Here is a 21,986-nt window from a genome sequence, read left to right as displayed (position 1 = left end):
AGTGGCCCTTAGGGTTTTTTTCTCCATGTCTGGTTTCTACTCATCCGTTTTAGCACCAGCTATCCCCACCATGGAGTGGAGCCAACATCTGGGGCCTGGCTGTCTGCTGGGACTGTAGGGACAAGGAGCCCTGGTGCAGTGGAGAAGAGTGATGGCAGCAATAAAAGGCAGAATTAAAATGTTTGCTTGGGATAAACCCACAGGACTAGGGATAGGTATGATGCCAGATCTTTCTATCAGTCATTAAATCACATTCTGGCTGTAAGTGCCAGCAACTTCTTTGCAAGCATAAGTTGTGCCACCCTGGCCTGGTCACAGACTGTTCTTCCCAGTCTCGGCTGGGAATGGAGAGCTTCCCAAGAGAGACAGAGCTGAAAGCCCGCAAATTACGTGATTCCTGGGCTCTAGTCCTCAGAGACTGTCAGGAAGAATGAAAGGACAGGTTGGGTAGACAGGATCAGTCTTTTTGAACCCTTCCCCCAGCTTCATTTGGCGGGGGACACACAAACACAGAGGGGCCCCTGTCTGTGAGCTGCCCTCAGTGGTGCAGTGTATGCTGGGGAGCGGGAAGTGAGATGTCCAGGCACTGACAGCATGAAAGGCAGGCTTTTTCCACCTAATTGGATCTGTTATTCAGCTGAGAATCACTGAAAGGATTGGGTGGGCTCTGAGCTTGCAATTTCAGTGAGGAAGTCGGGACGTTGCGGCAAACTAGGTCACAGCGCTGCAAAATAGGGTGATGGTTCTGCACGACAGCCGAGGATGTTAAATAAGGAGGAGGTGAAATAGAAAGAAAAGAGAGACTGTGAGGAAGGAAGAATAAATGAGCTCAGCCTTGGCTATTCATTCCCGCCGGAGTCCCTGCTGCTGGCTCCCACCTTGGGGCCCCCAGCATTGCTCCTGTGCCTGGAAGGCACCAGGCTCCTGCTCTGCACTGGAGCAAGAGAGATTGGGCCCAGATTCAATTCCCAGTTGGTTATGGGGAGCTGGGGGCAAAGATTTCTCCTGCTCTTGCAAGCTTAACTCAAACATTGCTCACGGAGCAGCATTTCCACGCATTTCCTGAGCCTGGACTGTCTTCAGAGATTAAAACCTGTTTGGTTTACCTCAAGGGAAAAGGCACATGAGGAAACAGGAAAATAATTTCACGTGAGATATATTGCAAGGAGAATGTGCAATGCTGGGGCATTAATTAATGTGCAGGAGAAGAGGACAAGCCATGGACATGAGGAGTTATGGACATGGATGAATTTGAAAGCATGTTGGATAGCTGGAAAAATGTGCTCCTCTTCTCCAGTTATGTATTTAAATGCCACAGTCGGCCTCTGGATGGATGTGGGGCTCTCTCAGACACCAGAGCTATTAAATCACCAGCTACTCTGCTTTTAATTGACTCTCATGACAAAGGGAGTGGGCTCAGATGATAATTCCCTGCAGGGCTTCACTGCAAAGCAGTATTATTTCAAGGGCAGCTGGGGTCAGGCTGGGAAAATGCATATTTAAAACCCAATAAGGCACTATTAGTTTCATTTAAAGTAGACATACGAGCATCAGCCTTTTGCATCCAGGGACGTTCAGCATGCTCAGGCCCTGGGGATGGAGGTCTGATCATGCCAGCTGCATGCCTGGTTCTACCTCCGAGCATCTCCCTGCCCTCTCCTCCCAAGTGTTTTTTGGAGTGAGAAGCACCCTGTTACTGAGCTGGGGAACTGAGGTGGAGAGAGCTCATGGGCAGGCTCCAGCCAGGAGGGCTGGGTGGAAAGGAGCTGTATCCTGCCCTACAGTTCTCCTGTAGGATTGGGCCTTGCAAAACAAGGGAGGTGTGGGATAAGTCCCCTTGTTCCTCCAGAGATCTCCTGGCACTTCATGGGGAAGATGTCTGAACTCCTGACACCTCACAGTGAGGGCTGGCTATAGAGTGTGGGCTTGTTTCCCGGGAGCCTGGGAACACACAACTCCAGTACCACCACCAGATAGGACTCTTTCCCAAGTGCTTGCTCCCAGACAAAGCTGAGCCTGACCTGCTGAGATGGTGAAAAAGCTCTTTTGAAAAAGGAAAACAAATCACATTTACATTTCTACCCCTGTACCTCCCATTTAAATGCCAGCCCCGCTCTGGCTGTAGCTTTTTTCTGTTACATCCACTTCTATCTCCTGCTCCCCTCTTATTCTGTTGCTGCTAGCCAAGAAACCTTTGTATTTCTCATTACTTTTAATTCCATAGCAACAGGTCGCTGCTGTCACAGTAGCTGCTGATTGCTTTTGAATTGTCTCTCAGGCAAGCTCCAGAATAAATACAAAAGAGCAGGTCTCTGCATGGCTCATATCAAAGCAAGCCTATTGCAAAGCCTCCCCAGCTGCTATTTAAAGTCCCAGAGTCCCATATAAAACCTGAATCAACAAAACTATAGGGTATTTTATTCACATCCCCCCTCCTCTTTTCCCCGTCTCCTGCTCATCAAACAGTAATTTCTCCCCTGAATTGGTTTCCCAAAGGGGTCTTTAATGAGCTTTTTCTATAGAGCCTTACACTCCTATCTACCCAGCTCACATCAGCTAATGCTGCTGCCCACTCAGCTCCTGCAGGCAAGGGGACAGGTTCCCTGTCTCCTTTGCAGCTCAGAAATTCAGGCTCCAAATCCCTTTGAGACCTTGTATGAGAAGTTTTGCTTCCCAAGCTCAACAGCCCCTGCTACAAAGAGGCAAATAAAAATTTGCGTGGTGTCAATTCACTGCTCTGAGCGATGCTCCCACAGTCCCAGCCCTGAGCACAGCTGGAGCTGCTGGTCTTGTAGGGAGGAAAAACCCTCCCAGAGTGTTCCCAGAGCAGGGCTGGATCTCCCTGCTCCTCTGGGAGCTACTCCAGGATGGGGAGAGATGCACATGGAAGAGAAGTGTGGACAGGAGCTCCAGCTGGAAAGCCCATCTCTCCTGTCAATAGGCTCCTTGCTTGGCAGCTGCAGCAGCCAAGAGAAGGCAAATAAGGAAAACAGAAGCATGAATTCTTCTTGTCTTCCTTAGAAATTACTGGCTCTCCCTGAAGGAGTATGGCTGTGTCTGTGTTGGGCCCCTCAACCTATTTGGCAGGTGTTATTAGCTCTGCAGACTTGCAAGTTCTCCTGAAATCATGGCATGGACAAGCTGAGTGAGAGCAGCTGTGGAACAGAGAGCCACATTCTGTCCTCAGGACATGAGGAGCCCTGGACTTTATTCCCAGATCTACCATTAACCTTGGACAAGACGCTTGACACTGTGCCTCAGTTTCCCAAGCACTGAAGCAATAATAATTACAGCTGGGCTGGTTGCTTTGGATGCTGTTTGTGAACCACCCCACGGATCGCCAACCCTGTTATTAGTTCTCGGCCCTGTTATTAGACCTAAATCCAACTTAAGAATGAAGACTCCTGTGAAAAATACACAAACAGTTTCCCAGATCATCATTTTTATTAAAGTTCACAAGCAGCTGAAGGGAAAAAAAAAAAAAAAAAGACTAGAAGATGTAAATAAACGTCATCCAGCACATCGCAGACTGCCTGTGCAGAAGGCGTGTTCTTCCCGGCAGCAACGGGCACCCGCTGCTCCAAAAAGACCTTTGCTGTTTGAAGCTGTGTCAAGGCTTTTCATGGCATTGCATCATTCAGCTGGCCAGGCTACAGCCCGGCCTCATCCAGGGGCAAGAGGCAAGCCCGGAGAATCTGGAGATCTGCTGTGCAGGGAAGCAGGATGCTGGAGGAGTGCAGGACCAGTCCTCGGCAGTGGCCAGCCCCAGAGAGGCCAGTCAGGAGCTGCATCCCTGTACTGACAGCCGAAATCCACATGCCCTCCTCCACAGCAAAGGGAGGAATGGCTGGGGCTGACAGCTCTTGGATGCATAATCCCAAACACAGTTGGCAGCTAGCGTGCGTGGATAACCTGGGGCAGCCTCAGCCCAACTGCTGGCAGGCAGCATGCAGTCAGATATGCTCACATCTCTCCAAGGAGAAGCCAGGATGTGGGGTGCAGCAGGAAGGAGAGGAATCCCTCCCCAGCCCACTCTGCAATGCTACCCTAATCCTCTTCCTCTCCCTCTGAGGCCTTGCTGGAGCCAAGGTGCCCTTTCCCAAGGCACGAGTGTTCCCCACTGCACCCCTTTTTCTGCTCCTTTGCTAATGAGAGCCTCACCCACGCGCAGGGAAGCTCAGCAGACCGGCTCTGAGCATGCAGTGGGCTTTATCTCGGGAATATCTCGGCAGCAGTGCTGCTGCCTTGGCACACTAACAACCCTGTGCTCTTCCCAGCAGCTGTGTGTGGGGAGCTACCCGACCTCTGACCAAATCACAGCAGCGAGGAAAAGGGGGGGAGAAATTTAAAAGGCCCAAAGTACAAACCAAAAGGCATCTGCCCTGTTTTGTCATGGTACCTGGTGCTGCTGGCAGCCATCCCAAGCTCCTATGTTTTATTATCTCAATAGCCATTGCCTCCAGGAAATGGCGAGCCAGGTGCTCTCACCTTGCTCCCTTTAACAAACACTTCCAAGTCACCCAAGCAGCAAGCACTGCCAATAGCAAGTTCACTGCCCTAGAAAAAAAAAAAAGTATTAATCTCTTAACGCCCCCAACTGAGTAACAAAAAGGGCTACTCAGTCATGTTTGGCGAGGGATGCAGCCTCCATCTCCCAGCCCTGCTGGTCCAGAGGAGCCCACAAGCCATCCCTGTGCCCAGTCTGGCAAGGCAGTGCTCTCAGCTCCTTGCCATCCCTGCACGGTGGCCAGTGACCAGTGGTGGGGCTGGGTAGCCCTTGGTGACCCCCGGCAGGATGCTGGTGGTGGGGCCCCAGCTGTGCCTCCCACTCCCGGTGTCAGGAAGGGATGTGGAAGTTGCCTCGGAGTCCTGCGCAGGAGGACAGGAGACTCTTGGTCACTGTGTCGGCTCCAGCCGCAAGAGAGGGGACATGGAGGTGACTCTGGCATCTGGGGAAGGAAAGAGAAAGCTCATTAACTGGTGTGATGCTCAGCTCAGCCCACACAGGGCATTCACTGGGGTAACCCCCACCCCGACTCCCTGAGGTGGGTTGAGGTGGAAAGCAGCTGGTTTCTTTAGGAGTTGGGGTGTCCTTTGCTTGTGCAGGACAGGAGAGGGGGTCTTCACCTGAGGAGGGCTCAGAGTCAGGTAGCAAACTTTGGTGGACATGACAAGGGAATGAAAAACTGAGGGAAAAGTTTTCACTCTTTTTTTTTTTTTAGGGCAGGGAGGAGGGGCAAAAACTGGAACAGACAAAACAAAAAGACCCTTTTTCTCTTTTTCCACAGGTTCCTCCAAAAACATCCGTATCACTGACATTTCCAAGGGGTTGATTAATACAGTCTGGGGCCAAGCTCAGACTGCACATGTTTCCATCTGCCCAGGGTTAGGAAAAGCCTGATTTTCATCGACTTTCCTCCCCAGGCCAGCCACTCCCTTCCAACACTGCCTGATAAACTGGCTTCAGAGACAACCAGCCACTTGGAAAGAGCAGCAGTGGCAGAAAAACTGCAATCCCTGTTTATCCGGCCTCGCTATTATACACATGCAAATGGGTTTCCCTAGGAGCCACTGGGAGAAACCAGCTGTGACTCTGCTCCAGGAATTCCAGCAGGTTGCAAGCAACCACCCACCCCAGCAGCATGCAGGTGAGCAGCAGCCTCTAGGAGCCAGGAGATTATGCTGAGGTTTTTTCAGGCTGCTCTTTGCAGGTACACAGATCTTGGCATGGGAAGGTGCCTTTCTGTGAGCAGGGTTCCATGGATGAAGCCAGGAATGATGGCCGCTGCAAGGTGAAAGCTCTGCTCCGCATGGAAGGGAGCCACACCAGGCAGCTGCTAAACTGTCTTTGCAAAAGGCTTGTTATCTAAGCTGTAATATAATAACCAGGAAGAGCCATGGAATGACCCAATTCCTAGTGTGAGTGTGGTATCAGAATACAGCTCAGGGCCTGGCATGCAGCCTGAATCTTTGCAGGAGCTCTGGGGCCAAAGTTCAGATTTCAAGTGCTAGAACAGCCTCAAAACCCTTCAGCCTCAAAACCCTTCAGCCTCAGTCACTCAGTGCCCACTCAAAGGCAGGCACCAGCTCCTGGTGCCACCCGCAGCCCTCACAGGGGCTAAGTGCACCAAAGGGCTCCAGTGCAAGCCACAAAATCAACTCTGAGCTCCTGGAAGTGTCCCAGCAATCAATGCCCAGCCACCAGCCTCTGGCTCCCTACAGTGAAGATTGTGAGGAGGGTCTTGTACGAGCTAAAAATAAAAAGCACTAGATTAGGAATCTCTGGGAAGGGGAAGTCCTGGCTCCTTGATGCTATAAGGCTCGGATTGTCCTGTAGGATGGGAATTCCAGTATCTCCACCCTAGAGCATTTGAGGCTCAGGAGGCAGGACAGAGGGATACAGTGACTCCCCTTTCCAATTAATCTTCCCTGGCTGGACCATGCAATCTGAAGTGACCATCCCACCCCCATCTGTGACTGTCCCATGCATGTGAGAGTGTAACACAGGACAGATAGTCTGGAAAAGCCACTTTAATGGGGAGACAGGCAGCTTGGAGAATCTGTTCCTGCTGCTGCCTGAAGTCACCTCTGTGGAGGGGTTGAGTTGTCCCCATCAACTGTCTCTGCACAGGACTGTGACAAACCACCCACCACCCTCCCCCAGTCTGAGCTGTACTTGTCTTTATCAACACAGACTCTTTATTAACCGAGTGCTCGTTTGTCATGTTTTGCCTCCCTATGGCTCCACCACCACGGGTGGGAGGGGATGAGGCTTTCCCGTTTCATATTGCTAATCACACTTGATCCCTGGAATTAACTCTGGGTAATAAGCACTAAATTAATGTCACACGGCCTTCTTGGCAGCAATGCTGGGACCTCTGCTGAAAGGTGTCCCCACTCTGTCTCGGAAGGGCAAAGGCCATGCCCTCGAGGAAGCATTTCCAGCTGATCAATTTTATGCTTTGTATGAAAAGCAGCCGGGTGGTTTGTCAAGGACAGACTTTTTGGGTTTCAGGGACCAGTTTATAGGTGGGAGGTTGTTTTTTCCACACGTACAAAGTACTGACTCCTGCCATGTGATTGCCCAGGCCCTTCCCCACCATGCTCTGCTCTGACGGGTGGTTGCTCCAGAGTCTTCCCAGGTGAGGGGAGGCCAGCCTGCCTTCTGAGCATCCCTACTTGAAGAAGGATCCCATAAGGACCAAACCATGTGTTTGAGCAGCGACATTCTATGGTGGGAGCTGCAAACCAGAAAACCCCTCAGTCAGAACTGCAGTAGGATAATGGGGTGAACTGGATCATAGTCATAGGATCTTACAGCCAGTTACCCCAGTTCCCAAGCCCAGTTTTTGCACAGTCAGGATAGCCAAGGCAGGCACATGGGATGTGGCTGCTGCAGCGTGGGCAGCATGTGCACATCAGGGACGTTCACTCACCCATCTTGCTGTTTTATGTATGGAGCTGCCACAGTGCCTGAGGCAGTAACAATAACTTACTAAAAAAAAAAAAGAAACCCACTCTAAAAAAATCACGTGGACAGACATTCTTTCTGGCAAGAGCTTGCGTGTATTTTAAATAGTTCTTTTAACCGAAAACTGGAGGCAGAGCCAAAAAAGCACATAAAACCCTCACACAGTGACTTTTCACCAGTTTTATTTGCAGTTCCTAGTTTTCTGAGCTTGTGTCAGGCTCCTGATTACAGGGGGGAAAGAAGTACAACCCCCACAAAGCTATTTATTAGGTCTCAACAACCCAAATACAATAGAGGGAAAAAGGTAGGAGAGGAAAATAATATCACTGTGACTTTGAATACTTCTTTATTCAGTAGCTGAGAAATTTACTCCCATCTCAAACTACTCCCTATTCCTACTTCCAGCCATGTGGCTGGTGTTGAGCTTTAATATTCAGATGTATCTGCTACCAGAGAAAATTAATTGTCAGCTCTAGGATGGCTCTTAAAGGGAGGCCCCATTGACCTGAGCTGAAAATGATGGAGTCCTCACAGTCTTTGCTGCAATATTTAATAGCCAAGTGACAGTTAATTAGATTACTGAGCCACTGTGACAGATGCTAGGCAACGCCTGAGGAGGAGAATTTGGAAAGGCCATTATATTCCAGTGTTGCGAACACTTTAAGGTCTCATTTTAACCCTTTCCACTCTTGCCCTGCCCTCGTGGTGGTCCAGCCCATGTTAAAACCGAGTGTTTCACAAAGAGCAGCATAATGCCCTGGGTGATTTTTTTTTACCCACTTGAGAAAAGCAGGTGGTCACGTTGGCTGAGGTGCCAGAACTCCTCCATGGTTCCCACCTGGCATCAAAAAAGATGATCACTGGGAGGTGCCGGCAATTTCACTCGCTGAGCGATTCCCAGGCACACCAACCACACCAAGTGGAAAGCAGGGAAGTGAGGGGGTGTTAGAGGGTTTGGGCAGCATTCTTTCTTCCCTGTATTAAATGAAGTGGATTTTGATGAGTCTGTGGAAGAACTTCCCTCCCCACAGTCCCCACGTAACAAATAAAACTAAGTCAAGCTTGTCAATCCCACACCCATACGTGAGGGTTTCCCAGCTCCTTCAGCTGGCTGGGATGTAGGCTGCAACCACCAAAGCTGGGCTGAGTGTGCTGCTGGCACTGAGAAACCTGCACACTGAGCTAGAAGAGGTGCTACTGACTTCCTGGGAAGAGGATGCTATCTAGGTGTTGCCTGTATCACTATCTGCTTTCACAATGCAAATTGAGAAGAGTTTTTGGGCTTTGCCAGGCCAGCTGCATCTCAGCACAGGTTAGTGAGGACATGCAAAGCCCTGTGGAGGCACACTGAAAACCAGAATGGCAACCAAACACCTCACTGGGGAGGAGAGAGGAGGAACAATAAACCCTGTCCCAGGGGCACTGCAGTAGCACCTTCTCTGAGCAAGAGAAAACCGGAGAGCCAGAACGAGACACGACATCATGGGTTTCCACCAAATTTCTTATTCTGACACAACCCAAAACACCAATAAACACATTCTTCTTCTGGTTACAAAACCCCTTCCCTCCCACTCAGGTCTGACACAGAAGTCTCAGAAGTTCTGATTCAACAAGCAACAGTTTGGATGATAAATAAACACCAAGACCATCAAATGCACCATGGCTTCTGTGCTTTTGCTTCTGCTACCCACTGAAATGTAAATACAGAGCATAAAAAGAGAACCAGGATTTTCTGGCATTCCAAGGGTCACTTGCCTACATATTCACCAATTCTAAACACATCACCCAGAAAATCAGCAAAAACACCAAGCTACTGAGACATTCCAAAGCACTTGTTGCCCTGGTGTCTCCCAGGAGTCACAAATGATTTTAGGAACCTTAACTCCCACAACTGCATGGGAACAGGATGTATTCCATGGTGAGAGCAGGTGTGGACACATCTGCCTACCCACCCACCCACAGAATGGTGATGCTGGCACATCCAGATACCTTGTATGAGAGGGAGATGAGCCCCAACCATCTATGTAGACGTATCTCTTAAGATACTGGGAGGATCATCTGGAAATAAGAGAACCCTTGGAACTATCTAGACTTACACTAGAACCCTGCAGAGCTGGTTTTTCTTTCCTGGCTCTGCATCCCCCTTTTAAATGTTCTCTTCCATAAAATAACCTCATGAGCAACTTGGAACCTGTGGCTTCAGCATGGTGTGTGGAGATACAATCGAGGCAAGACGGTTAATTTCAATTTAAGAGGAGGAGACTCTTACCTTCATTGACTTCCTGGAAAAAAGCCCCGAAGCCCTGCCCCTCATCACGAGGGCAAGTGCTTCCAGGTGCTGACAAAAGCTGTGGGGATGAGCGAGTAAGGCACGGTGGTGATACAGTTCCATGTGTCTGACATAGGGTCATAGCAGTCCAGCGTTTTGCACCTCTGAGTGCCAAAGTAACCTCCTACCACATAGAGTTTGTTCCCCGAGGCCAGGGCGTGGCAGGACATGCGCTTGGCCGTCATGTCCCCGATGCGCGTCCACTGGTCCGTCTCGCAGTCGAAGCGGTAGGCGGAGGCTGCCGTGAACTCCGTGTCTCCTCCCATGATGAAAATCTGGCTGCCCAGGACAGCGGCCGCCGTGTAGCGCCAGGGCTGCGGGCACTCGGCTTTGATCGTCCATCGGTTCTCAGCTGGATCATAGCACTGGACTTTGGACACCATGTCTCGGTGGATGCTGGTCCCACCGAACACAAAGAGCTTCAGCCTGGCACTCACCACCGCAGCGTTGCTCACTCCATCTCTCAATGGAGCCACCATCATCCACTTGTTGGATATGGGGTCGTACTTCTCTACTTGCTTCAAGGAAACAGAAGGAGATGCAGGGAAGACTCCAGCTACTGCAGTGTGTCCACCAACTACATACAGGCAGTTTTCCAATTCAGCTGAGCCGTGCCCAAACCGAGCAATTAACATCGGGGCAGCTTTGGACCACTCCTCATGCACTGTGTCATAAACCCAAACATCTTTGGAGACTCCATTCTCTGAGCCCCTGCCTCCAGTGATGTACACTTTGCAGCCAATGGCACAGGCGCTGAACTCCTTCCGTGGACTTGGCAGGTCTGCTTTGGGAATAATTTCCTTTGCTTTGTGATCCACTTGGTAGATCTTATCACACATGAAGGTCTGTCCTCCCAGGATCAGTAAGGTGTGCCCAGCTTTGCGAGGCCTGGCACAGGGGCTGGTGACCACTCCATCATTCTGGAGGATCTTCTTCTTGCATTGAATAGCTTCATCCAGGACAAGCTTGTTCCTTTCATCCACCATGATCAAGTCCTCGCAAGCCAAGGCTTCCTTGAGGCATTCAGAAGGAAGCAAAGCCAGACGAACATTCCTCAGAAGTTCTGGGAGATAAGCCTTCCGCTCATCCAGATCATATTTCACCCACTGCATGACAGCCCTAAAGACCTTTTCTTCATCCTCAATTTCCAGCTCATCACTGGAGATGAGGTCCAGCAAAGTGTCCTTGGAAAGGTTGTTGAAGTCCTCACTCTTGTGAACAGTCTCAAAGTTGACTAGGCACATCCTCCAGGAGAGCTCATAGAGCCGCCGGCACTGATGAGCATCCGAGAGCAGCATCATGCCCAGGCAGTTGGAAGGGTAGAGATTCTTCTCCAGGAACTCGGCCGCTGCATCTCGGACGTCATGGAACTGCAGCATGTCCCCAGCCTCCAGGAGGGACTCAGCATTCTCCTCGTTGATAATGATCCGAGAGGAGTAAGCAAAGTCCAGCAGTAGCTCCAGCACCTCCGGGTGGAGGCTGTCACGGAAGTTCACCTCGTCATCCAGGCTCTCCCGGAGGCCATTGCTGAACATGGCTTCGAAGTACCTGCTGGAGGCAGCCAGCACTGCCCGATGGCACGGGAATGACCTGTTCCCTGCCCACAGGGTGACATCGGTGAACATGCAGTGCTTCCGCAGCGTGTTCAGGTGGGACAGGACGCAGTCGGGGTGGGAGGCCTTGTGAAAAAGCAAGATGTTCATGGAGCCGGTGCTGGTGCGGGATTTCCGGTTCTCGTGGACGCTGACAGACATGGTGGCAGAGCTCTTGCCTGCAGGGAGGCAAACACAGAAAAGATTATTATTGATATAAGGTGTGGAGAACACATGCATTTGCTATCCAACCCTGGTACACTGCCAGTCGACCTCAAAGCACCAGGTGACATCTCTGTGGCTCCTGCTTTATGGCCAACCCTTACACTCCCGCACCCTGGCTTGCACAGCCCTTTCTTCTTGCACCCTCACATCCTCCAAAAAATTTAACTCAGGCTGAGGAGGGTGGGAAGGCAGAGTGGGGTGAAGGGGGAAATTCTGCTTTGGTTTCAACAAAGGAGCAACAAAGTGAGGCAATCAAACCCCAAACTTGGTGGTGGATTGTTTCAACAGCCCCCAGAGGGTATTGGCAAACCGCAGAAGAGTTATTTTTCCTTAGAAAACAGCATTGAGAGAGCAGACTATCCAGGATAAAGGGCATTGGTCTGTTCTTGGCTCAGCAGAAATCAAGTTTGGCTTCTGATTTTCACGTAGATTATTCCAGGTTTAGGAAAGGCAACTGCTACAGTTTTTATTTACGAAATATTTCATTACCAGCAGAAGCCAAAAGTTTGAACCAATTTTACCAAACCCATTTGTTGCACTTTTTGATGATAAAACTCACCAGACACCTCATGAGATTTAAACATCTTTCAGGACAGATTCTATTCAGAATAAGACAAAAGAAAGACATAAATTATGTTTTTTTATCAGACAGGCAGAATCAGACACAAGGCTTTTATAAGGCTACTATTTCACTTCAGTGCTACCTGACACCAGTCCTTGCCTGTAGAAGAAAACCCCTTTGGACTAATCAAATTAATACTACCTAGATGATAAAATCCAAGTCATTTACTCCAAAATACTTTATACAGCTGTATTTTGTTCCCCATGTAACTAAAGCAGACAGATACATATTCACAGTCCTCTCTTACAGAAGTTAATACAGAAGCTGTCTGGAGGTTTGAAAAATGAACCTGAAAAAATCAAAATGGGGTCAACCTTCACTCGAGTCACTGAATTGTTTAAACAAGACAGTTGGGGAAGGATTTTTAGATGGGTTCTTTTTGTTGATGTTGGTTGGATGGGTTTTTTTTAAACTTTCGCTTCACAGGCTGAGATTTCTCAAGGGTCTTTCCAGCCTGCAAACACAAAGTCTGCAGATGAGCCCTGTCCTCCCCAGCCAGCACTGGGGTCTTGGAGGAAACCACAAAATGCTGAGAGAGCGGACACAGCGCTCCCAGGCTGCTGGCAGGTCACAGCCTTGACCTGACAGTGACCTGGAGCTGCTCAACCCTCCCACACTCCATGGGCGGATGACCTCAGGAGGAGGCAGATGGCCAGATAAGCTGCCTGACTCAGGCTCTGCTCATGAGCTTCCTGCCCCTGCTTCTCCAGCACCTCGAGAAGAGTCTGAATTAGACAAATAGCTGTGGGCATGTTGCTCCCTCCCCACCCTCTGCCAGGAGTTACTGAGGTTGGTCTTCTCAAGGCCTCACTCATTCCTCAGGGCTGTGTCACAGTCCAGAGAAAAGTATCTGTGCTTCTCCATGCAGAAGCAACAGCTTGCCCAAGCAGTCACAAGTCCTACTCAGCCTCCGAGTCAGGGGCAGGAATGCTGATGTGGGTAATTGGGTTGGTTATGTCCATGTTCATGTCCATGGCCCAAACTCCTGCAGCCTGACAAGCTCATTGCACTCGTGACTGGAGGCTGTGCAGAACCAAGGCTCCAAAACAGGAAGGAAAATGCCATTACAGAACAGCACTTTGAAGTGCATCTGAAGGAAATGTTTCCAACATCTACACCCAGCGCAGGAACAACGCTAATTTAAGGGGTTATATGGATTCCCATGTCAACGCCGAAGCGAGGAATACAAATGAAACATTTATGAGTCTGCTAAAAGCTATTGATTTAGGTTCCTATTCCTACAACCTCAGAAACCACCCTGCCACTGCTACTGCTTTCTTTGCTCACGGCTCAGGTCAACTATTCAGTGTTAACCTTTGATTTGCTTATGCACAAAAAAAGAAGCAATTTATATAGGACAGCTATGGAAACAAACACAGAGACTGCAGGAAGGCAGCAATGATTTTTCTGACACTAAGATTAAAAGCAACTACTCAGAATGGAAGGAACAGGTCATTTAGAAATTGAAATGCCTGTATAAAAGCTGCAGCAAAGCCATTTTTTATATATACATACATATAAGGACACATACATATATTTCAAATCTCAGGCTTCCATCATCAAATATCTATTCCAGGGAACTTGGAGGTAAATAATATTTCTATCCTATACGTATTGAAAAATATCCAGGGAATAAATTAGCAGGTTGCAGCCCAGTTCCCAGCACTGCTCTTTCTATCATGTTGTCACTACAGGCACCAACTGACCCCCAGTGCAGCTGGAATTCTGAAAGCTAAAGAGGCCACAGTCACAGCCCCTTTACTTGGCCTCTCCTGGAGCAGGGTTAAGATACTGGATGTCACTGGTCACAGACAAGCAGGGCTAGACAGACCATTAAACTGAAACTAAAGCCTCTGGGGTGCAGCCATCTCACCAGAAAGCCTTGCTTGTGGTTTTCAGCAACACCTAAACAGCTTTTTCTGAGAGCTTTTTGGATCCTGCCACAGCTGGGCACAAGCAGGAAAGTGGCAGATACTAATCCTATCTCTCACAAACTCCCCTCACTTCATGTCTCAGTCTACCAGAGACCTTGGCATCATCTCACCCATATCAGACAAACAGAAACTGCAGGCAGCAGCTACTTCATCTGGCAGGTTTCTTCAAAAATGTAGCAGCTGACAAGTCTCAGAAGCCTGCAGGCAAAGTGTCTTCTAGAATTCCGTGATTGTGCACAGAAGTGCTTAGATTTAAGCCAAGTTTAACGGCAGCCATGAGCAGGCTGGACCTGTGACACATGCACTTCTCTGAAGCAGACACATGCAGAGCACAATCTGGCCCCTACCACACCCCTTGCTCCCTTACCCAACTACTGAGCTAAAGAGAAAAAGCAGAACCACTCTGAATGAGGAGTATATTACATAAAGCAACTTGTCAGTGGCCCCTGCCAAGGTCCCACCTGCTCTGTGAGAGCCCGGGGGTTATCAGAGCTCCCAGCTGCATCTTCCATCATGCAGGAAGCTGTTGCTGGAACAGCCTTGTCAATGGGAACAGCAGAAGGCATGATCTGAACAAACTGGGGCTTGAATTTCTCCACACTGCATTCATTTATTTTCCTTCGAAAGGCAGTTATTGAAAAAATAAGTATCCACTGCATAACCTTTTAAAGGGATCTTACTGCACCAGAGGCAGATAATAATCCTTCTTCCATATGGATGAGGGCAGAGGGGCATCAGCTTTTTGACAGCTATCCAATGCTGTCTGCTGGCTGTAGTACTCCCCTGGCTGTCTGCAGCCTTTGTACAGCCAGGATGGGAAAGACAGGTTTTTTCCAGCAGAGCAAGATAAGGTTGCTTTGAAAATCCTTCCACTCATCCAGACAGGGCAGACAGCACTCCTGAAAGAAGGAAGGAGTTGGCTCAAGAAAAAAAGACCCCTCAAATCTCAGCTCATGAAGAAAACACCCCAGCAGTCTCTCTGGACAGGACAAAGCTTGCAAAGAGAACAAGGGGAAAAACAAGCACAGAGCTGGCCAAACTCCCCACACAAAGAACCACACATCTCCAGTCCGAGTGCCTTTTGCTTCCTACAAACCACACCCCAGCAGAAGACTTTTCCTCCCAGGCTGATGGGTCACCCTTTCAGAGCCCTGCTGGAATGGTCCTTTAGCAGAACCTCGGGAGACACTCTATTACCTCCTGAAAAATCCAAGTGCCTTTTAAGACAGATACTCTGAAGCTGTATCAGGCCCTGTCCCCAATCAGAAAAGAACTGCATATGAGAGGACAGCTCAGGCTACTGATACATAAACTATATTTAGCGAGGCTTGGGGTTCCCCCTTCATCTTAAACCAACAGGCTCTCCACAAATCTCCAATTTCATTCACTACCTGCAGGGAATCACCAGCTGAGATCCTGCTTACTTTCAAGAGGACAAGATTTGAGACAGATTAATATGCTCTCCAGTGGGACTTCAGGGGATCAAGAATAATTTCTGCTTCGAAGCACAAAACTACAGGGTTTATAAATGTTCTCCTGAGATCATAAAGGCTGCCTAAACACCAACAAAGACCCCAAGATCTATGATCCAATGCTGGCACTTTCTGTTTTGCCCATGACAGAAGCAGCAAACAGAACACATTTCTTTTTGCCCCCCCAGTTCAACCATGAACTATTTAAAGCTGTCAATAAGTAAATAAATAAGCAGTAAGGTTCCTTGCTGGCTCAGCTCAGAAAACCTGGATGAAGCTGCTCACACTGCAGGAGAGTTTTATTCCCAAGAAGCCATATGGGCCCTCTATGCATGGGCTGCATACATACAACATACAGACACTCCTTCCAAACGAGAGCAGACCCATCTGGAATGGCCAGTGACAGCAGGCATAAGATTCATCTTTATGTTCTGTCCATCTTACAGTATCAACCCTGTGGGGTGAAACACTGTCTTGAATTCAGTCAGAAGTTTAACTTCTCCCTGAAAGCTGTGGGATCAATTCTCTACTATTAGTGATGTGCCTACTCTTTCATCCCAAATATCTGTACCTTTCCAATGCTCGCACAGACTCCACCACCTGGTGCTTAGGCCAGCAGCACTATCCCAGGCTAAAATTACTGCTACAGTAATTTTTTATTGTAGAGACTAGCAAAGTAGAAATTTAACAGTCACCTACTGTGCTGTCTTCACAGGGAAGATCTCCTTGCAAAACTGCTTAGGAGAAAGAGCAGTGAGGCAACATGCTGTCAAATGCAGAGTCAGATACAGCTGTGTTTCAGATGCAATTTCCCAGCACTGGAGACCATCAAAAGGTTTGAGAAAGGGGATCTGTTACATGCAGGCATTCACGTACTCAGAGGCAGCTTGAGCTTCAAAAGGCGAAAAAAAAAACAACAGAAAACAGGAAAGGATGGTGGGGGAGAGACAAAAAAACAAGAAAGGGGAAGGAACAAATGTGAAGATGTTTTCAGATGATTTTCCTGTCCTTGCATAACACAGAGGACTGTCAGGTACACAGCTTGGAGCTGCTTGAAATGCTCAATACTAATAATGCTCTTCTGTCAAGAGTGCTTGAGATGAAAGGAATTAAAATTGCACCTGGCATTTAGTGCAGCACCACACTTGTTGAGTGTGGTGCCTGGGCTGCTGCCAGGTGGGCAGCACAGGACCTTCACTACATCATCTCCCAGGCATGCCCTCTGCTCTGTCCACACTGAGTGTCTGCATGCAGACTTTGCTCTCTAATAAGTTGGGTTCATCTTCAGCCATTCAGGTGAATTTAGTGGTTTGTCTGTGTCAGCCAAATTTGTTCCTGTTCTCTTCAGGATGACTAACACAGCAAAGATGCAACTGTATTCTGCAGGTTGGAATTCAGACAACGTAACTGATGTGAATCAGAGGGTATCACTCTGGATTTGTCCTTCCTGAAAAACTCTTGATGTTTCACCAGATTTGAAACAGGCAAAGCAGATTTGAAAAGGCAGCTGACTCCAAACCCCAGTGCAGAATTTCTGATCCTGCCCTAGCCTTTGAGACTAGGAGGTATCCTTATCATTTCTTCTCATTTTCTCACTTCCTAGTCTAGCCTGTACATTCTAGACAGAAAGCAGAGGAACCATGTGAAAGGCTCCTTCTGTTGGCTCAGACAGAAACTGGGAGGTTTTCCAAGCCCAATTCTGTAGGCTCCAGGAATCAGACTGTCTGGAGAAGATCCGTGTACATATCTGAACGTTTTGAAACTCAGTCTGAGTTTCATATCCCACTCATATTCTCATATCCCATTCTCAGCAGTACCTACCATTCCCCCTTTAAACCCATGCTCCACTCTGAATCTAAAGCTACCACAAGACTCTCCTGAATGCCACTTACTTGATAGAAAACCAGAACATTATTGCCAAGCTGAACCAATTAGTGAGATTCTTGTTTTGTCTCGCAAAAGCATTGGTAAAAGGGGCTGTAGTGCCTCAAATCTATGACATGCACTCATCTGAGTCAAAGGCAACCATGCTCCAACTACAATAAAAATAGCTGTAGGAAATCCTCTTTGCATGCAACCCATGCAGTTCTATTCACAAATCGGTATTGGACTGGCTGCTCTGTAGCTGAGATACTCCAAAAAGCTTCTCTAGCTACCTGTGACACAATCAAATAAAGTTCATGTTCACCACTAGGCACACTGGCTTTGCTGTTCCTGGGAACACCACGCCCTCCTACCACCACTACCCAAATCGGGATAAATAATGCTTTTAGCCACAGTCCAGGCTCCAGACAATAGCTTTTCACTGCTACGCCTTAACCCCAGCTGATCTTTTCAGAGCCCATGATTCATTTCAGAGGCTGTGGTGGGGTTTTGTCCTTCCTGCTGCCCTCCAGCTCTGCTTGTGAATACATCCCATTCTGCCAGATCAATCACAGGCGCTTTGCAAAATGAATGGGGGCTGCAGAGGAGGCAAAGCGAGTTCACAATCCCCTCTTCCAAATTATACCCAAAAAGGCTCCAGAAAAGAAACCGTCTACTTGATTGCAGTACCTAACCCAGCCCCATCTGGGCAGGATAAAGTCCTTTTCAAGCAAGCCAAACTTGCTAATGTGCTGCAAAGGCAAAAGCCCTTTGGTACTTCAAACACAGAGGAACCACATGCCACTTCCCAGGGAGAGTTTAGGAGATGAGATGTGGTATACGTCAAATTAATGCCAGAATAACCACAGCAGCTGCTGACTGCAGAGATCTTATTCAGATCCTCCCACTCTTCCAGCTCTGAGGCTGGCAGAGCCGAGTGCTCCGGTGGCCAGGCTGACCAAAAGCCCTGTCACGGATGCTCACACCAAACAGGTCTGTCTGCCTGCCTGCTGTCAGGGCAGGATTTCAATTCTGGGCCTGGCTAGTTAAGATGGGGTTTTGTTTTGTCTTCCCCACTCCCCTGCCAAGCAGGAGATCATGGTACAACTGCCAGGTTTGGTTTGCTCATTTGCAATTCTGGCTGGATTTCAGAGCCACAGAGATGGGAGGCCCTTACGCCTCCCGAATGGATTAGCCCCTCATGCTGCTGGGCATGGGGAACATCCATTCCCAACTGGATTGTAAAGCACTGACAGATATTGAAGGGTCTGGGGCTGCAAGACAGGGCATTGCTTATTGTCTCCTGGCTCTGGACACAAGGAACAAAAAATCTTTGATTTTTCCATTTTGGTACTCGCACAGCATCAAACCACGCACTCAGTCTGGAAGTTCTGTGCCACTGTGGCATCCTTGCAGCAGCCCAGGCTGTCCTGGGCATCCTGCACACTCTGCAAGCAAACCAGAGTGATTGCCATGTGGTACAGTAATAAATTTGCCTTGCCACAATGTGACAGGCTATCATATAAAACTGGTAGTCTTTGCAAAGACTAATGGTCAGCAAGTAGACAGCAGTTATGGGACATGCAACATTCCCAGGCTCAAGCAATGGGAGAAAGACAGAGCTGTCTGTTCTGGGTGGAGTGATACTAATAGTCACTGTGGGGATATAAAGCTGATAAGCAAAGACAGAGTGATGCGATGGTGGTTAAAGGTCAGGCCAGGGGGCTTGAGGGTGGCTTGTTTACAGCTAAATGCTTCCTAGCCAGCATCCCTGCAGCCACTGTTTTCAGCAATGCCAGCTACACTCACTGCAATTCAACTACAGTCTGTGAAAGCGGGGAGTAAATCTAGCCCTCAGTTCAAGTGCTGACACGGCTCCAAACCTGCCCTTTCCTCAGTCCCTGAGCACAGTGAGCAGCCATGGCTGGCACGGACACCCTGGGCCAGCTCTGCCTGTGCTACTCCACCTACTCACACCCAAGCCAAGGCACTGCTCAACACTCTTTTGTAATGCTGCCATTTCCATCCCCACCTTGCAATTCTGCCTGTCCTCTTCCACCTCCATAGATGGACAGATCCTGCCCTTCCTGTTTCACTCATCCACCTCCTAAACACTGCCTAAAACCTCCTCTGGCTGCTAAGAAGGGCCTGAACTCCTGCAGGCTTTGGGGACGGTTGGTCACCACCATAGAGACAAAAATGCTATCATAATTCACATGTGCATATGTACACACAGATAGGCACACACTCCTTATCTCCATACCAGACCATTTCCAGCACTCCCTCCAGAGCCAAAAGAACCATTTTATGGATCAGACTCATGCTCATTTTCACACATTTGTAATACGTGTTATGCAACATCTTGCCATCTGTCCCCAAGCTGTCACCTTCACAAATTTCTTTTGTCTTGTTCTTTCAGCCAAATCATTTTCAACTGGCCTTAACTCCTCTGCAAAAGCACATGTGAGACACCAACCTCTCTGCTTGAGTTACTTGAGCCTGCCCCAAACACAGCAAGAAAGAATACCACGCTCTGCACACATGCTGAGGCAGGAGGACTTCAGATAACAATCCTCAAATACTTGAGAAAATGAACAAGAAAGGAATGGAAAATTTAAGTTCTTCAGTGCTGAAGCTGCTTACAGCCTCCCATGTCCACATTATGGTGTAATTCTGCAGCGATTTTCACTCTGTTTTTAATTCTGAGAATCTCGTGCCACTTCACACCTTCCTGTTGCAGAGCAGACTTCCACCTATGCCTCCTCCCCAAGTCCTTTACTTGGGCTTATCATAAAGATAAGCCAGAGCAGATGGCTGGGGTTAAAGACACAAAAGAGACAAAATATGTTTTTAGATAAGATTTGATTTGCAGCAGAAAACAGGACCAGGGAAACAGAGAGGCCCCAGAAAGGGTCCTATAGCACCAAGGAGTCAGACTCTGAGAGACGGACAGAGAGCAGAACATACAGCAGAGCCCAGGAGCAGAGACAAGAAAGTAGAGAAGAACTCAGAACTCTGGATGGAGATGGTCACCAGACCAGCTGAGCCAACAACAGCAGCTGGCCACCACCAGAACACATGGGCTGTGTCACACATCTCGGGTTGCTCCTAAGGTAACTTCAATAAAAACAAATGTCACAATTGCAGGAAGGAAGAAGGAAAAAACAAGGGAAGTTGTCAAAGTATAAAGGTTACGGAGCTGCTTGTTTTTTTGTTGTGGCTCTGGATCTGTCCTAGAGAGTAAGAGGTACATTTGGAGGAAGGCTACAAAAGCCCACAGCAGCCTGGCTGAGGAAATCATTCCAGCAGATCACAAGAGAACACACGCAGAGATTGCCAGGAAAGGAAAACAGAGCAGTCATGACACTGAGACTCTCCACTGGGATAGGATGAAACATTCAGCTGTCTGCTTATGCAAGGCTGAGGGCAAATTTTCCAAGCACAGGTCTGGCCGGTCTAATCCCCCTACCCCAACAATTACAGGTGGAGAGATAAAGAAAGTAAAGACAAAAAAAAAAAACTTTAGAAAACCCAACTACCAAATAGGCTCTTAACTTTTTTAAATGCAAAGGGGCCTGTGAGGACAGGAGGAGGAAGAACTATTTTTCTCTGTCAGCTCAGCTCAGTCACTCACACAAACCTGCTCACTTCTCTAGACAGGCTTGTTCGAACTGATTTCATCAGAGGCCATGGAAGTTGTGTCCCTTGGAGTACAGTTTTGAGAGACATATATAGGGACGAAAAAGGGGGAGAAAAAAACCAAAAAGCAATGCCACCTGGCTTTCACATTCATGAGATTAATAGCTGAGGTTTAATTTTTTTTTTTTGCTTTAATAGTGAAAAGATCTTCCCCTCCCTAAACCTTTCCCTACCGCTTCCTGCCTATGGAACACGATGCTCCAAGCCCCTAGGGAGCCCCGGGCCGGTACCGGGGGCAGCACTTACGGTCCCTCCTGTCGAGGGCCGGCACATCCCCGCCCCCGCGGCTCCGAACCCCGGCAAGCCGCTTGCTCGGAGGGGGTCTGGCAGCGGCGCGCGAACCCAGATCTGGGGGAAAAACACTCACCGGCGCTTGGCTGAGCCGAAATCTCCGTGAGCCGCGAAGTCCCCAGCGCTGGGGGGCGGGGATGCAGGGGGCGGGGATGCAGAGATCGGGGATGCAGAGATCGGGGATGCAGAGATCGGGGATGCAGGGCTGGAGCGCGGAGCGGCCCCGGCGCGGCCCCGCGCACAATGTACCCGCCGGGCGGGCCCGGCCGCGCGTGGGACCGCGGGGGCGGGGCCGCCCGCCGCCGTGCCACCAATCAGCGAGGGCAGCTCCTGTGACGTGTCCTTTCGCCACGCCCCCATGCGGGGGAAGCGACCAATAGAAGGGCGGGAAGGCGGTTTGTGGGCGGGGCGGGTCGAGCCGTCGGCTCCGGTTCTGAGGGCCGTCTTCCGCCGGGTCGGCCCTGCCGAACTGCGGCCGCTCGGGCCGG

General features: G+C 49.2%; 1 protein-coding gene across 1 annotated transcript; it reads right to left on the bottom strand.

The window, feature by feature from the left end:
• Positions 1-3,425: 3,425 nt before the first annotated feature.
• KLHL25 (kelch like family member 25) lies at positions 3,426-21,747 on the bottom strand. The gene is made up of 3 exons (XM_014888817.2): positions 21,575-21,747; positions 9,741-11,571; positions 3,426-4,949 (listed from the first exon to the last, which is right to left on the bottom strand). The coding sequence occupies exon 2, from the start codon at positions 11,552-11,554 to the stop codon at positions 9,785-9,787; it is 1,770 nt and encodes a 589-aa protein (XP_014744303.1). The 5' UTR covers positions 11,555-11,571; positions 21,575-21,747; the 3' UTR covers positions 3,426-4,949; positions 9,741-9,784.
• Positions 21,748-21,986: the final 239 nt, after the last annotated feature.

This window comes from Sturnus vulgaris, chromosome 13, assembly GCF_052056855.1.
Source record: "Sturnus vulgaris isolate bStuVul1 chromosome 13, bStuVul1.hap1, whole genome shotgun sequence".
NCBI lineage: Eukaryota > Metazoa > Chordata > Aves > Passeriformes > Sturnidae > Sturnus > Sturnus vulgaris.
Note: the sequence above shows the minus strand (reverse complement) of the source record. Positions and strands in the feature narration are given on the sequence as shown.